The sequence below is a fragment of the Telopea speciosissima genome, chromosome 10, assembly GCF_018873765.1.
Source record: "Telopea speciosissima isolate NSW1024214 ecotype Mountain lineage chromosome 10, Tspe_v1, whole genome shotgun sequence".
Lineage (NCBI taxonomy): Eukaryota > Viridiplantae > Streptophyta > Magnoliopsida > Proteales > Proteaceae > Telopea > Telopea speciosissima.
In genome coordinates this window covers 46,794,632-46,809,694 of record NC_057925.1, presented here as the reverse complement: position 1 = coordinate 46,809,694, position 15,063 = coordinate 46,794,632, and the positions used below count along the sequence as shown (strand labels likewise).

The following is a 15,063-nucleotide window of genomic DNA, read 5'->3' as shown; positions in this document are numbered from 1 at the left end:
CTGAATCTTATATGTTCATTGCAGGATACTGGATTTAATTCAATGTTATTCATCATCAATCACCTTAGAGAAAATCACGGAGAAATTCAAAATGCCAGTTACACATGCACACTCCTCAAAAAACATGGTTGACAGGACCATTACTCAGGGAAAGGTGGAGGGTTCCGTTGAGGTATGTCTTATCCATGGCAATTTTGAAACATGGATGTTGCAATTCCTTCTAATTTTTATGTAATCATTAAATTGGCTGTAGTTTGAAGGTCCAATTGATATCCCCACTCCCCTCTCAGGCTGCTCGTGCGGCTTTACAGAAGTTTGAAGAAGGATGGAGCATTGATGATGTGAAGGAACTTTGTGCACCTGATGTCCTGTATAAGCTAGTTCAATGGAAGGTGTTATCACTTTTTCAATTTTTTTATTTACTGGAAAACTGAAATTCCAATCCTAGTACTAAGCTTTCACTGACACAATCATTGATTTACTGCATATGTAGGCTGCTTTCTTCTTGAATATACCATTTTACTCTCCATCATCGTACAAGTGTTTTTTTATCAGCTTGTTATCCTGAGAATTCCATGTTCTGTTGTTACCTGATTTCTATGGTACAATGAGTTTTGTAATGCATGGAATAGTTGTATTTTCTTTTTACCCTCCTGTCAATCATTATGCTAGTTATTACATTTTTTTTTTCAAGGAGGGAGGGGATATTATTGGCGAAAGGAGAGAACATACAATGCACATAGCACAACAATAACAAATGTAGGCAATGCCTGAAACCCACAAAGGAGACAGATCAATCAATGGGGTAGTGACCCAAAAACAAAGGCTGTCTAATTGTCTCACCCGTTAAGCTCATCAACCCTGGAAATTAGCTGGTTGCATCCTCCAGACAAAAGTGAAATTGAAGATAAATTGCCATGTTTTTCTTTTAAGTTATTATTGCGAAGGCCCATCAGTATTGGTTCAAAGGCAACCATTCGTTGTCGTAGAGCCTCCTTCAACTGCTAAGTCCATCCATCCATTAGATATGGACTGTTCAGGGTCCTTTAGAAGTCCTTCAGCTCCTCTGAAGTGGAATAACAAATACAATATCTGAGAAAACCAATACAATATCCCTGTTGTGGTTCTTGAGTGGCTCACCTATACTAGATGGGCTAGTTTAGGACGAGTTTCGTCCCAGGCTTGAAGGAATTCTTTTTGATTGCAAAGCTTGGAGGAGCGAGCGGAGCTTGAGATTGTTCTGGGTCATCACTTTGATTGTTTTATCACCCAACGGATCTGGCAAGGAATTGAGGAAAACTTGCTTGATGTTGGGATCATCAAGTCCTTCTATGATGTAACATCGTGCCATCATCCGTGCAAAATGCTGGTCCAAATCAGATCAGAGGAAGGAGCAGCATTTCATTTTAAGGAATTCTTGTCGAGCCTTGTACTTTAGATTTTCAGGGGGACCAAGAAATTCCTTGTGCAAGAAGTCCATAAATACTTCAATGGATCTGGCTTGGACGACTTGCATCTATCAGTATTCTCCATGGTCTAAATATCAGTCACGGAGCATTCCAACGAAACGGACACAAAATTTGGTCAAGATTGATCGTATTGTAGCACCTTCTCGTAGAAGTTCAGTGGTAAGCCATGCTGATGCAGGCTCATCATAGAAATTGGCTTATTTCTTTAGAAATAGGCCTAGGGTTGGGTTATATACATGTTGGGCCTTTGTTCCCAAGGGTTTCTATGTATTAGGCCACTTTAATGAGCCTAAACTAGGGGTACATAGGTTGCATACGGGATTAGCCCAGTACTTAGTTTATTTTTATGTTTTTTTAATTGAACCGGTTCAAATTGGTTGCATCCAATTGGTTCAATTTAAGTGATCATGTGACTTGGTTAAGTGGTCATGTGATGTAAGTTGGGCTGGATTAGGACTCTATAAGTCCAGCCATGTTTTGAGTCTATTTCTTTTAGTATTTCAGTTTCTTAGTCAATTTAAGTTACCTAATAGGTTAGGGATAGGGTTAAGCCTTTCCTTTTTAGTGTCTAAGTCTATTTTTGAGTCTTCTATATACGTTTGTAAGGGAGGCCAACATTGAATACGAAGTTGATTAATAAAAAATGTTGTTTTGCTGTTGCCTTTGCTGCTGCTGCCATTGCTCCCTTTGTGTGAGTGTTGCCTTGTGGATCTCAAGGTGCTAGGGTGAGTGGACTCTCATGACTCCTTGCGTCTGTCCAGTACCGGGAGGTTCTTTTTCTTCTTCATTCAAGCTTCTTCAAGCTGCTGCTGCTGCCTTGAAGGAGATCAAACCAGTAAGTAACTTTAGTTTCCTGCATATATCCTTCCCCTCTTCATCCTCTAACCTAATCCATCCTTTCCCATTGACCCAATCAGATCACTACAGCCAGCCTTCCATCCCCTCCATTAAACCTGCAACTATTCCTTCGAATTTTAGCTTGATCCCCAAGCATTCACCTTCCAACCATCAGATCTGTGCCAAACTTCCAGCAAACATCCCTCCCTCTCCCTCCTACACTCGATCCCAATTTGAGTCCCATCTGACCATCTAAATCCTAGTTTTCAGCCTAGATCCTTAAACCTAAAACCCGAAACCCTAACCCTAATTCTGCAGATTTTTCAAACTTAACCAAAGCCAATTATTTTTATCCCATAATAACCCCCTAAACCTGCATATTAAACCTATATAAGACCCATTCCCAAATTCCCATCCTAAACCCTAGAATTAACCTAAAACCTAGTGCTGTCCATTCGAACCGGCAACCCCTTTTGCTATTGATCCTGTTATCTGGCTCCTAGTAGGTCTCCTACCTATCTAGGACTACATTACATGCAGCAAACTCAGAAAACCTTTGTGGCCATCTGGAGACATGAATATCATCAATAGTGGAAAAACTGTCTCGTCTCCTGTTCTTGTGGAATAGGGTTCCGAGGGACTGGGGTGTGTGGGGGTCCATTTACTTCATCTTCCTCATCAGTAATTATGGGCTCAGTTTCAGCACGTGCCTGCCGCTGCTGGTCGTTGCCATTCATATATTGTTCCGGGATGTGTGGGGGAAAGTGATCTGAAGTATTGTCAGAACTTTCAGAGTATTCTAGGATTTCCAAAGGGGGTTCTTTGATTGAAAGGGTGCGGAGGTAAGCTGAGAGAATGTTTGTATTTTCAATTATATTAAGTGTAGAGTTGGAGCCAGAAGAGGAGGTGGGTGGAACATATGGTTGTAAGGGAGGGGGGCCCAGAGGAGGAAGGTTGAGTTCGGGGACGAGGATAGGGTCTCATATGAGATGCTAAATTACGTTGTTGATGTTGAACTTCTTTTGGCATTTCAATGTGGAATTTGGGAAGAGATGAGGAGGAAGAAAAGGGGTTTGATGGGTAAGAAGTGGGGATATGAGCATCTATGGAATTATCATAGGCAGGCTGTAAGTAAGAGGGACTGGATCTTGGACGGGGAATATTAAAGTGTTCATCCTGGATGCTTTGGGGTTGTGCTTCAAGAGATTTCTTTTCTGCTTCCTTTTCCCGGATAAGCTGGTGTACCACTTCGAAATTAGAAACTGTTGTAGCAATGTGCTGAAGTTCTGAATGGAGAAACTCAATTCTTTGTTGGAGACTCTTGATGGAGGAATTTTGATGGGATATAGATCCTTTGATTTCTTCCTGGTTCTGAACTATCCGCTGTAGATAAGAATTCTGGATAAGGGTATTTTCATTTTGCCAGTTCAGAGTTGCTTCTGACGGGGTGAGCTTACGTGATCCATCTGGAAGAACAGTATTGGGAGCGTGGATCTTCCACTTGTGCATGGCGTTTTGAGAATCTTCATAGTCTGCTTGGGAGGGGGAAATTCCTCAACTTTGGTGAAGAAGAGGACGAAGCATGAGGAGTCAAAACTGCACAAGGGATGGCCGGTGCTGGTGGATCTGGTGGTGGAAAAATCCTTGGTGAGGGCCTGCAAGTTGGAGGTTCTGGAGGAGGTAGGCTTGGAGTCTCATCGAGGGGTTGCTTGTCATCACCATAATATACCAAAAACTGGTATTTTCCAGGATCATCTCCCAGAGGGGCCAACAGTAGGATCCCCAGCTTGGTATCATTTCCATAACTCTTGCTCAGAGGATGATCTGCCTTTCTTTTTTTGGGTTTGGACCACATGGATTCATCATCTGAGGAAGAGGAGCAGTCTGGACAGTCACACATATCAAACCATACATGACCTGTGGGAGGCTGAAATTCATAAATTGGATGGCCATCATGTCCATATGCTTGGATGGGGACATTTTGGAGAGTGTCGAATTCAGTTGGAAAATTGGGAAGAGCTGTCATAAGATCGGGAGATCGTGGGAACTTGATCTCAACCGATCAATCAGGGTGAAGAGAGAATACTGGGTCAGTTGAAGTGACCGGTTGTGGTTCAGGCTGTTGACTCTGCTCATAAGCTGTTACCCATGATTTAGGAATCAACTGAAGTACTTCTGATCTAGAGATCTGTCGGGGTAAATGAGTACAGGTGGGAACCTGGTTGGAATCAACATGGCCGAAAAGAGCATCTTTTGAATGGCCTGTGATGATGTCGAAAGCATGATTCTGCAATTGATAAGTCATCTGATAGTGGAGGGTTGTTGCTATCGGTGTTGAGACTAGTGGAGCAGCAGAAATTTGGACTTGAACCTTTAAGGCTGTCGGCAAATGAACATCAGAGGGGTATATTAAACTTTGGGAACAGTGTAAAGAATACTGTTCCAACATTCAATGTAGTCTGAATGTTGTAGATCACTGCATGTTCATAAAGCTTGACTCGACTATCCAAAAGATCAACTCTTGATGCTACTGGAAGTCCTTTTCAGCCATGAAAAGTTAACGCCAACCGTATCACACCAAAATGGAGGTGGGTGTAGCCTTCAGCACTTCATTGTCGTATAGCTTGAGAGGGTACCACCAATGTGAAGAGCTGTTCTTTTTCAGTGGCTGGGATCTGGTACTGATCAAATCGTGAGGCCTGTACATATTTCCGAAGAGCAGGGGTCTTTCTTAGAGATAAAATGGCCTTCACAGTCTTTGATGCTGTATTTGGTTGCTTGAGAAAGACAGTGTATGGACTCAACAAAGAGTAATTGGTCGGATGAATTGTCTGATCCTTTGGAAGATAGTTTATCTCATAGAGATAGTCTATCTTATTTGCTTTTGTCATTCGCAGAGATAAAGATGAGGAGGAACTTCGAGAAAAGGATCGCCGAGAACTTTCAGAAGTTGAAGGAGGAGATAGATAATCACTCATTTTGAAGTAAATGTAGTCGTCGGAAGAGATCTATCTGGAATAATTGCTGGATTTAACATGCCTCGAAGATAAAACTGAGAGCACATACCAAAGAGATCAAATATCCATGAGCGCTTGCCTGAGACAATAGGGCAAAAAACGGCCTGTGCCTTGAATGCCCAATACAAGTCTCAAGGGACTTTATCATGAATATCTTACTCTAAGGCCATGCAAACAGACTTATCCAATGGGAATCTCGTATTCATTTCCGCCTACCCGTACTTTAGGTGCATTAAAGTGGCCTATTATAAAGAAAACCCATTGGACCAAAAGCCCAATACATATGTAACCCCAACCCAAGGCTTATTTCCACTAAAATAAGCTCACTTTTGTGTTTTATCTGCATCAAGTGAAGCTCATACAATCAGGTTCGATCAGAGGCACTTGTTTGTGCTGGGTTATCTTTAACAGGGGTGTCAATTATAAGCCCGCACCGGTAGGGCCAATCGAAACGGACCGGATAAAAACCGAGGCCGACACAACCGACTGACCGAATGTCTCTTTTAAGTGATTTTTTTATTAGATTTTGATTTAATCATTACTGGAATTAAAGGTTTTTTTTTTGGTAATCGAATTAAAGGTTATTGGCACTTGGCAATTGACATTATAATATATAATATTTTAAGATATATAATGGTTAATAGTGGACAAGAATGACAGATTGTGACATATATAGTTTTTATAATATATTATATCCACCGACAAGGTATTAGTTTCTACTCGAACACGTCTCTTCTTCTTCTTCTTCTTCTTCTTGTGTTTCAACCTTCCATTAACTATGTGAAGCGAGATCGAAGCTTTTCGCTATAACTCTGCGAGACAAGAAACGTGACTGCTAAGGCCCAAGTACCCTCACACCGTCGCTAACCTCTGATTTGAGATTTGGGATTTTCCCCCTTTTCCTTCCCTCCAAAGTTGTAGACAAGCTTGTCCCATATAGATTTGAAATCCAAGTTGTAGTAATCTCCTCCCATCCCTCACTCAATCTTTCATAGTTTATTGGGGCTTTCATTTAATAGAGATTGACGGCTAGCGGCAGAGTGTGATGGAATGAGTTTTGCTATTTCATTACCAGTTCTATCTCTCTTTCTCTCACTCTCCTGTGTCAATGGCCTGTCTGCCAACATTTTTCCTTTTCTAATGCCTATGGCCAGCTCTGTTTGCCGTAACCCTCTCACCCTCACAGAGCAGGGTCTCTTCCCTATCAGTTTCAGGCTAAACGGACAGTCCCCCTGCATCTTTGATATTCTTCTTCCGACGTTAATCTTGTGGGCATAGAGATTTGGGACAAAATTCGGTTAACCCGGCAACCGACCGACTGTTTACCAGTCGGTCACGGTGGGAAGATTTGTAGACCGACTCTTTAATCGGCCGTGCACGGGCTGGGGTATTAAATTGGTAGGACCGATGAAGGCCCGACCGAAACCGGCCGAGACCGACCGGTTGACACCCCTAATCTTTAACATCTGTTTCTTATGACCAAATGGCATTTTATCTGATGCAAGCCCTACGTTGAGGCATATGTCAAGTAACTGAGTAAGTAGGTTTAATCAATTAAAATAATAATTTGCCTTTGAAATATTGTTTTAATTTGTGCCTCCATTCATGAAAATTAATGGTTTGAACAGTTATAACCATGGAAAATTCCATTGTGCACATTGGTTTAAGGGTATTTACGGATTTATTTTTTTTCTGGGGTTATATTTGTAACTTGATAATTATTCTGATAGCTGTCTACAGGAGTTAGAGTCGAAGTTAGCTTTAAGGTCTGTTTTAGGATACTATAAGGAGCCTTTTCCCCTTTTTTTGGTCCATTATATTTTTGAAGTTTAAACACCCCATTGAGATTTGTATAGTTGAATGATTGAAAAATTTTATTTCGTATGTTATGTGCGGATGTGTCAAAGGGTTGGTTTAACTGACGTGTTCTTCTTTTGATGGGTTTCTTAGGAGCCTAAATTGTTAGCTTCCAGAAAACAAGAGATGACCAGGATTGCAGTGATGTGTTTATGACCAGAATCTCAAATAAATAGCACTCAGATATTTAGGAACAGCCAATTTTTTGGTCAAATGCAATATCAGTATAGGAGAACATATAATCAAAATTTGAAGTGGATCTGCCACTCGGATTGAGTCACAGTTTTATTTTGTGGCTCAATTGGCTCCAATGGGCATCCTTAACTTCATCATCTTTCAGTTCTTCTCTCTCATTCTTCCTTTCCAGGTCTGATTTCTCTGCAATCCTTTTCTTGATCTTCATAATTGTGTCTTAATCTTTCTCTTCCTTTCTTAATACTATTCCCTTTTATTTCTTCTTTTCCTGATACTGCTGTACCTTTGGAAAAGAAGAAATAAAACCGAATACTATAAAGAAAGGAGGAGGAAGATTAAGTAACAATTACGATGATCAAGAAAAGGACTGTAGAGAGATCAGACCTGGACAGGAAGAATATGAGAGAGAAGAACTGAAAGAAGAGCACGTCAGTTGAACCAATACTTTAACATGCAACAACAGCATATGAAACCAGTTTTCCAAACATTCAGCTATATCAATCTCAATGGGGTGTTTACATATATGAAGGAAAAAAAGGAAAAGACAACCATTGGTATGGCTTGCAGATTCCTCCCCACATTGGTGTCATGAGGAACCCTCTATTTTATGATTATATGCAACATAGAAGCTATATCAATGCAATATGATATATTTATGCTAGTAATGACCTTATATGAGAACCCACTTATTATAAACAAACTGTAGAATATATATAAGCATATTTATCAAAAAACAAAGCAATAAATATAAAGCAATGTAAACTCGTGAAGTGCCAAAAAACTAATATAATATAAGGCGTGCTGCCACAAGGCATCCATGGCGGGCGCCTTTCTTGGTTCAAACAAATTGTGCTGTCATCTTGGACTCCAGAAGGCGCCTGATCGCCTAGGCAACTATGCTATCTACAACTGCCTGAATAATTATCAAGTTACCATAATAACTCCAGAAAATATATAAATCTCTAAATCTCTAAATATCCTTAAACTGAAAGCCAGGTTTGAACCTGGTGTCTCCAAAAGGCTACATTCATTTTATTTTGGCTTCTGAAGAACCTAGACTTAAGTTCCCATGTTTGTCAAAGTTTTCACAAAGGCTACATTCATTTAACTTTGGCTTCCGAAGAACCTAGACTTCCTCTTAAGGATAGTAGCTTGTTTCACCTTTTTGATACAGGAGCTCACAGTCACTGCTAACTCCTAATCACAAAATCTGTCTGGTTGCTTAACTTGCTCATCACCTGCATCAGTATTCTAAATTTGCTTGCTACTGACCTAACCAGCAAAAGGAGATTTAAGCAGATTCTAATTTGGCACCACATTGAGCATTATCAACTTCTAATTTTGGCAACAGCTAGAGCCTAAATATTTCGATGTTTCTAGGGAAATTATTTTTATACCTGTTGGACTAAAATCACTGGATTGATTTTATTTTGGTGCTTGTCAAAAGAATCATTTCAATTTTTATAAAAAAAAATCCATAATTCAGACATTTTTAAACATTCCATTGTCCAGGAGGGAGCCCTCAAATGCTGAGACTAAAGCTAACATATCTTCATGCTGGCAGAGCCCAAGTTTTTACCCTTGCACCAAGAAATGGTCCTCTTTTCATATAGTCAAAAATATTCATTTGAATCTGAAATACTTGTATGGTTATGTTCTTCTCTGTAGGCTATTTGGGGATCCCATTGCTTTTTCACTACTTCAAACAATATCTATTTTGTATCTCCATTTATCTTTTGGGGTTTTTGTTTTGTGAAAGCTTATAATTTGGTTTTCGTGCACTTAAGAATAGCAAGGATGCAGTAGCTGTAGCGAAGACACAAGATGCTGATTTCATCATCCCAAGTTTTAGACTTGTTTGATACTTGTAGCCGTTGATTATATTTCTTATATTTTACAATGTGAATGAATGGAAATGATACTCTGTTGGCTTTACTGAAATATTTCTGTCTTGTTGTAGAATAAGCTTAGAGTATATCTTGCGCCCTTTCTTCACGGCATGCGTTATACATCTTTTGGGCGCCATTTTACTAAAATTGACAAGCTTAAGGAGGTATTTGAGTTGTCCTTATATTCATTGACAATAACATTTTTTATTATCCAATATCTTTAGACTTTTTACATGGATTCATTGTAGCATATGAGGGCTAGTATCTACAAATTTTAAAAAAAAAAAAATCCTTGAAGCTGATGTTTAAATAGTAAATGCTGCTACTTATATTATTCGTTGTTCTTGTGGTAGTATTACCTTTTCCATTATTTGATGGTCATTGTCATCCATTATAATTTGAAATTTGGCAATGTCGAAAGAAACCTTGATGTGCTATGTTTTGAAATTCTTGTTCTTTTATCCCTCTTGTGCCTGTTCACTGATAATCTATCAAGGATTTAGATCTTAAACTCATGGATTGGGTCTGTCACGGTTGATTCAGATATGACCCCAAGTTGAATTGGGTTAGCTAGCCATGGATCAACCGAGTTTTGGGGGTTGATTGGTATTGCTCTCAAGACAGCTTATAGCAATGAAGATTATAATCTGAGTATTGATGCAGTTAGACATAGTGATAAGTAGGGATTTATGTAATTAAAATTTTTTATTTATCTTAGAGTCGTGAGTCCTTAGTAGCAAGTAGGGTTGAGTAGATAGAGTCAAACTCTTTTTCAGTCTTAGGATATTTTTTTTTGGCTTAATTCTATAAAAGAGCATGTAACCCACAATCGGGTTTAGTTTGTTAGAAGGAAATTTTATTTGGGTTAGTTTGACTCCTGCCATAAGCTGTACTTGTCTTTCTCACCACCTCTCTGAAATTCTTCCATCTCTTCTCTATTTTCTCCCTAGTCCCTACCTTGCTGCCACAATGTTCGTACCCAGCCCCTGCCCTGTTCTAACGAGAATTACAGCCCCAATTTTTATTTAAGGTAAGTTTGTTTTTCTTTAGGTCCACACCTCCCACGAATTAGAAAAGGGAGGTGATGTTAGAGTTAGCTGGCTAGGAGTATTTACACTGCTAGGCTGATCAGGAATATGGATTATGCCCACCATAAATAAAACAATTCGGTGGGAGAAGGGGGGGGGGATTATTCTCACTTCTGAAGTTTAGAAAAAAAAAACTGCTATTGTTGCTCTGCAACTTTTTTTTCTTCTTTGACGAATTGCTCTGTGTCTGATCTAAGCTGGGTGGTATTGGTGTTTAATCCAGTTGACACCATGCGGTGTGAAGCCCAGGTGGTTCCTTTGAAGAGCTCCTTCAAGTTTCAGTCCAAGATTCAATTTTTGTTCAAGTTTTTCAAGGAAACAAGCTGCTGCCAGGATAATTCTGTAACTCCAGTAAGTTTGAAACATTCCCCATCCCCCAATTCTTCTTCTAATCCTCTACAGCCCCAACCCTAGTTTTTCCCCTTTTTGTTTCTTAATTTTCCCATTACCTAAAAGCTGTACTGACCAATCCACCCATCAAAACCACACCAAACCAGAACCGAATTTCCATCTCTGCCCCTATAGCACTCGATCGAAACCCTAGCTCCATCCTCCCACTCTAAACCCTAGATTCCTCTCTTTTCCTCTTTTTAGAAACCCTAAACCTAAGTTGCTGCCCATTCAAGATTACACACTTCAATCCTTCAAAACATCTCAGAACTTTCATTGATGGACTCCCCTACCTCAACTTGATAACCCATACATCAAACCCTAACCCTAATTTCACCAAAAACCCTATTTTTGACCTAGTCGATTCACCTATTCATTACAGATCTTGGTTGATTGGCTCCTAGTTTGACTTTTCAAACCTAAGACTACATTACCAGATCAAAGAAATAATTAACAGAGGCCTAACACAGCCTATCGCAGGGCTGAGACAGTGACCCAAAAACCTTGGCATAAACTCTCCCTAATAAACCCAGCTACAGTGAATAAAAAGGGACAAGATTGCCATTGAAAACCAGAGCACAGAATAGGGGAGAAAACAAGTATCTTTTGTCTCAATTATGGGTTCCATGGGAATCTTAAGTGTGAATACCGGATCGAACTGAGGAGGGGGGGGGGTGAATCAGTTCCCTTAATTTTTTACGTCTTCTGCAAACTACACAGTCGCTTATAGTCTCACCTTGCATCACCAGAATGTGGCCAGGTCTACCAACATTGTAAACCCACTCTGCAAAACAGGGATTAGTCTCTAACAAATAACAGTAAACAGAGAGACATGATGTACGTGGTTCACCTCACAGTATGTGAAGGCTATTTCCACGGAGCAATACCCCTCGGGGTTTCTTATATGCCCAATACTCAACAACAGTACAATTAGCTGCCCCTACGGCCAGGATACCCCTTACCCTGTTTCAACCTCTCACCTCAGTGAGGGCAAGGACTTCAATCCCCAATATAAAATGGCCTCAGCCTTACAATCAATCAACCCAATAATTAAATTTCAATCACAAACCCAACCCATCACAGATTATACTCTAGGTTCTGCCCAATACATTCAATAATTAAGAAATAAACCTAGAACATGAAAACAATGGTTTGTGAACATGTTTACCTTCTCAAAGGCAAATTCCCAACTCCAAACGAATGCAGTGAAATCTTCAACAGAATGTATCAAGCACTCTACTCCATTGTCAACAACCAAACCGATGTCCTCTGACGATTTCCTTCGCGACTATGCTCTCGAATCATGCCGGAATGGTAGAAAACGACTTCTCCTCGATTTCCTTCTTCACTAGGGCTCCAGAGATGCGTTTTCGGTCCTTTAACGAGAATATATATACAATTCGAAGAGATACCTTTCGGACCAATAAGAAAGAAGCAAGAAAACGCAAATCCTTGTTGCCAACTGAATACTGTTTTCACAACCACACCACTGCCAAATCCTTGTTGCCAACAATGACAACACTGCCAAGAGCACCAACATCAAGAATAGTTCTCCTACCATCCTTCTTGGGGAGGCCTTGAAGGATTAAGGACCTTCAAGGCAGAAACCACCTTGTAGCAGAGTAATGCAAATATTCATTTACTTGTATGAGAAATCAAGTACAATTATGGACTTCACGTAACCAGACTCTTGATCCGACTCCAAATATGTAAATCCCATGTCAGGTGTAATGGGAAAGTTTTGACTCCATGAGGCCTTGATAGTATGCTATAGGAAATAAAAAATAGACTTAGACTCAAATTAGTCATCTAAAAACTAAATAAGGAGAACCAACTCTATGATAATGTAAATTGGAAACCCTAAATTGAAATGAAATCACCTGGCAACCCTAATGGCATCGTGTAACTAGGCTCAATTCTGATGACTCATGATGAAGATATTAAAGCCAAATCCTTGCTCACCTGAGATGGAAGTGGGAAAAAAAAACAAGAAAGGAAACTAATATACTCAACCAATCCTCTCTTCAATGCTATTTGGGCCCAAGGCCTAGAGATTCTCCTATATGATTAGTTCTAGATCTCAATTTAGTTCTTCTTTAGGTTCTCGCTCCACGTCATTATATCTAGGTAATCCAATGCAGTCATCATTCTTGTTACCTTTGTCCTTTGAACACCTTCACCTTGCACAATATCACTCCTCTCTAGTGCAGTCCCCAGCATGGTTGGGGAGTTTGGATTTGGATCATCCAGAACGCCTGACAGGATCACCGATCTACATTTTGGTAGTATTCAGATCTTGGAGTGGATTACCAATCCACATTATTTTAATATTTGTTCTAATCTGGTTGCCTTATCCAGTGGTCTGGAGATCGTCCAAATCGCCCAATCTCTAATTCTAGATTGGTATGTCCTGGGGACAGTCCAGACTGTAATACTGATCTTTGCATCCTTGGTCCTCAGTCTTTCACTGCTCTCCCATCTTGTCACTTATGTGCTTTTCCCTTGAAGTTCCTCCAAATTTATTTCTGTGATTGGAATATTATTGCAAAAGATAATTTGTGGAAACTAGGTAACCTGGTATACACCAAAACCAAAAGATTATTTATTCCTAGTTTGTGCTTGTTATACATAACAGCTTCCTTGTTCAAACAAACTAGGAATGATGATTGCTTTGTGGAAATTAGGTAATGCTATTTAACTTGTTCTTTCCTGTTCATTTTTACCCCTGTTTTTTTTTAAGGTTTTCCTTTGTTCATGCTGTTTCAGTTAATGGTTTTGGCATTTTTAACATTTTAATTTCTTTTTATATCTTTTATTATGTGAAATTATTTGGATAAAGTGCACACGGCATTGATATATTTTAATAACCTGATTTGCAGATCGCTGACATGCTCCACTCGTATGTTCAACCTGGTGATACGGTAATAACTAATATTTCTTTTTTTGCATCTTTTGCTATATTTATATATATTTTAGATTGTCAAATTATTCATTGGTAATTTTATTGATTTATGAAATAAATTAACTTGAACTAATCAATAAAGATGTGATTCTACCATTTTGCAATCAATTAGCTCTTTGGTCAATTGAAATCCACTAGCTTGGTGCTCTGAAACTTTTGTCGAATCAATTTGAATGGGCCAGTGAGGTATATTCATTTCCATGAAAATGAAACTAAACATAAACGCACAAAAGAGAAGCAAAAAGTGAGATATACCTGCAGGGACACAATGGTTTCAAAAGTGGAAGAGGGGGGATCCTGAGTATAATGTCTCAACCTTTTTCTTCTGTACTGATGGCTCTTCCTTGTCTTAAGATCTTTTAAGACACAATGAGAAAGATAAAAGGTAAAAGAACATTTATAGTGTCTTGGTAAGTTTACTAACCGAAAGATGACTTAAAGATGATTGTGGTACATGAAGTACATATGTTAAAGAAAAGGAAGAAGAGAAGGAAGAAGACAGAAGCGGAACAACACCTGAATGGGCTAATGTAGCAGTGGATGAGTCAAGCTGCTGGACATGTTTCAGTAATTGGTTGACCAGATCATCGCTAGACAAAGGAACTGATTGACTACCTATGGACAAAGAAGCAAGATTAGTGTCAATAGATGACACGATATCAGAATTCCCTTCAGCCATTGAAGTATTGGCAAATTGCTGTGTCCACTGAAATTTACCATGCTTAATCCAACTCCAAGATTATCAATAGTATGATTTATCATGCTTAATCCAACATTTATCAACACTGACGTAGGACTTGGTCAGTTTGTTGTCCATGACCTCCTCTATTACCACTCCCTCGACCTCTTCCAGGAAAAGTAGAGATACGACCATGACTACCACTGCCAGGAACAAAGGCAGAACTTTCCTTAGAAGAGGAAGATAATTTTGATTCAGCGAGAGAGGGAAACAATATGGTGATTGGTGGATGCAACAATAACCTTCATTCATAGAAGGAACTGTGTTGCTAGCAAGTTAACTTTTGATAGGCTGGAGATCAGAATTCAAACCAAATAAAAATTTTGCGATCTGAAACTTTGCATTTTGAGTCTTCAACAATTCTAAATTATTGGTGAGGGCTGATAGGAATTAAATTCCTCCCACATTCATTTGAGAGCACTATAGTAGTCACCCAAAATATTTTCACCTTAAAGAAGATCTTTTCATAGAGGTCATATATTCTAGACATATCTTTATCTTGGGAAAAACTTATTTGAGGTCATCCCAAACACCTTTAACTATAGAATGATACATAACATTAACAGCAATAGGCGGGTCTATACTCTTCCGCAGCCACACAAGCAAAGTGTCATTCTTGC

General features: G+C 39.4%; 1 protein-coding gene across 2 annotated transcripts in view; it reads left to right on the top strand.

Annotated features, from left to right (window-relative positions):
* LOC122641979 (protein ENHANCED DOWNY MILDEW 2-like) overlaps positions 1-15,063 on the top strand; it is a 61,586-nt gene that overhangs the window by 30,979 nt on the left and 15,544 nt on the right. For both annotated transcript variants that reach the window (XM_043835343.1, XM_043835342.1), the window contains exons 11-14: positions 25-172; positions 291-392; positions 9,336-9,428; positions 13,622-13,663. In XM_043835343.1, the coding sequence (XP_043691278.1) occupies positions 25-172; positions 291-392; positions 9,336-9,428; positions 13,622-13,663 (385 nt within the window). The remainder of the gene's footprint in view (positions 1-24; positions 173-290; positions 393-9,335; positions 9,429-13,621; positions 13,664-15,063) is intronic.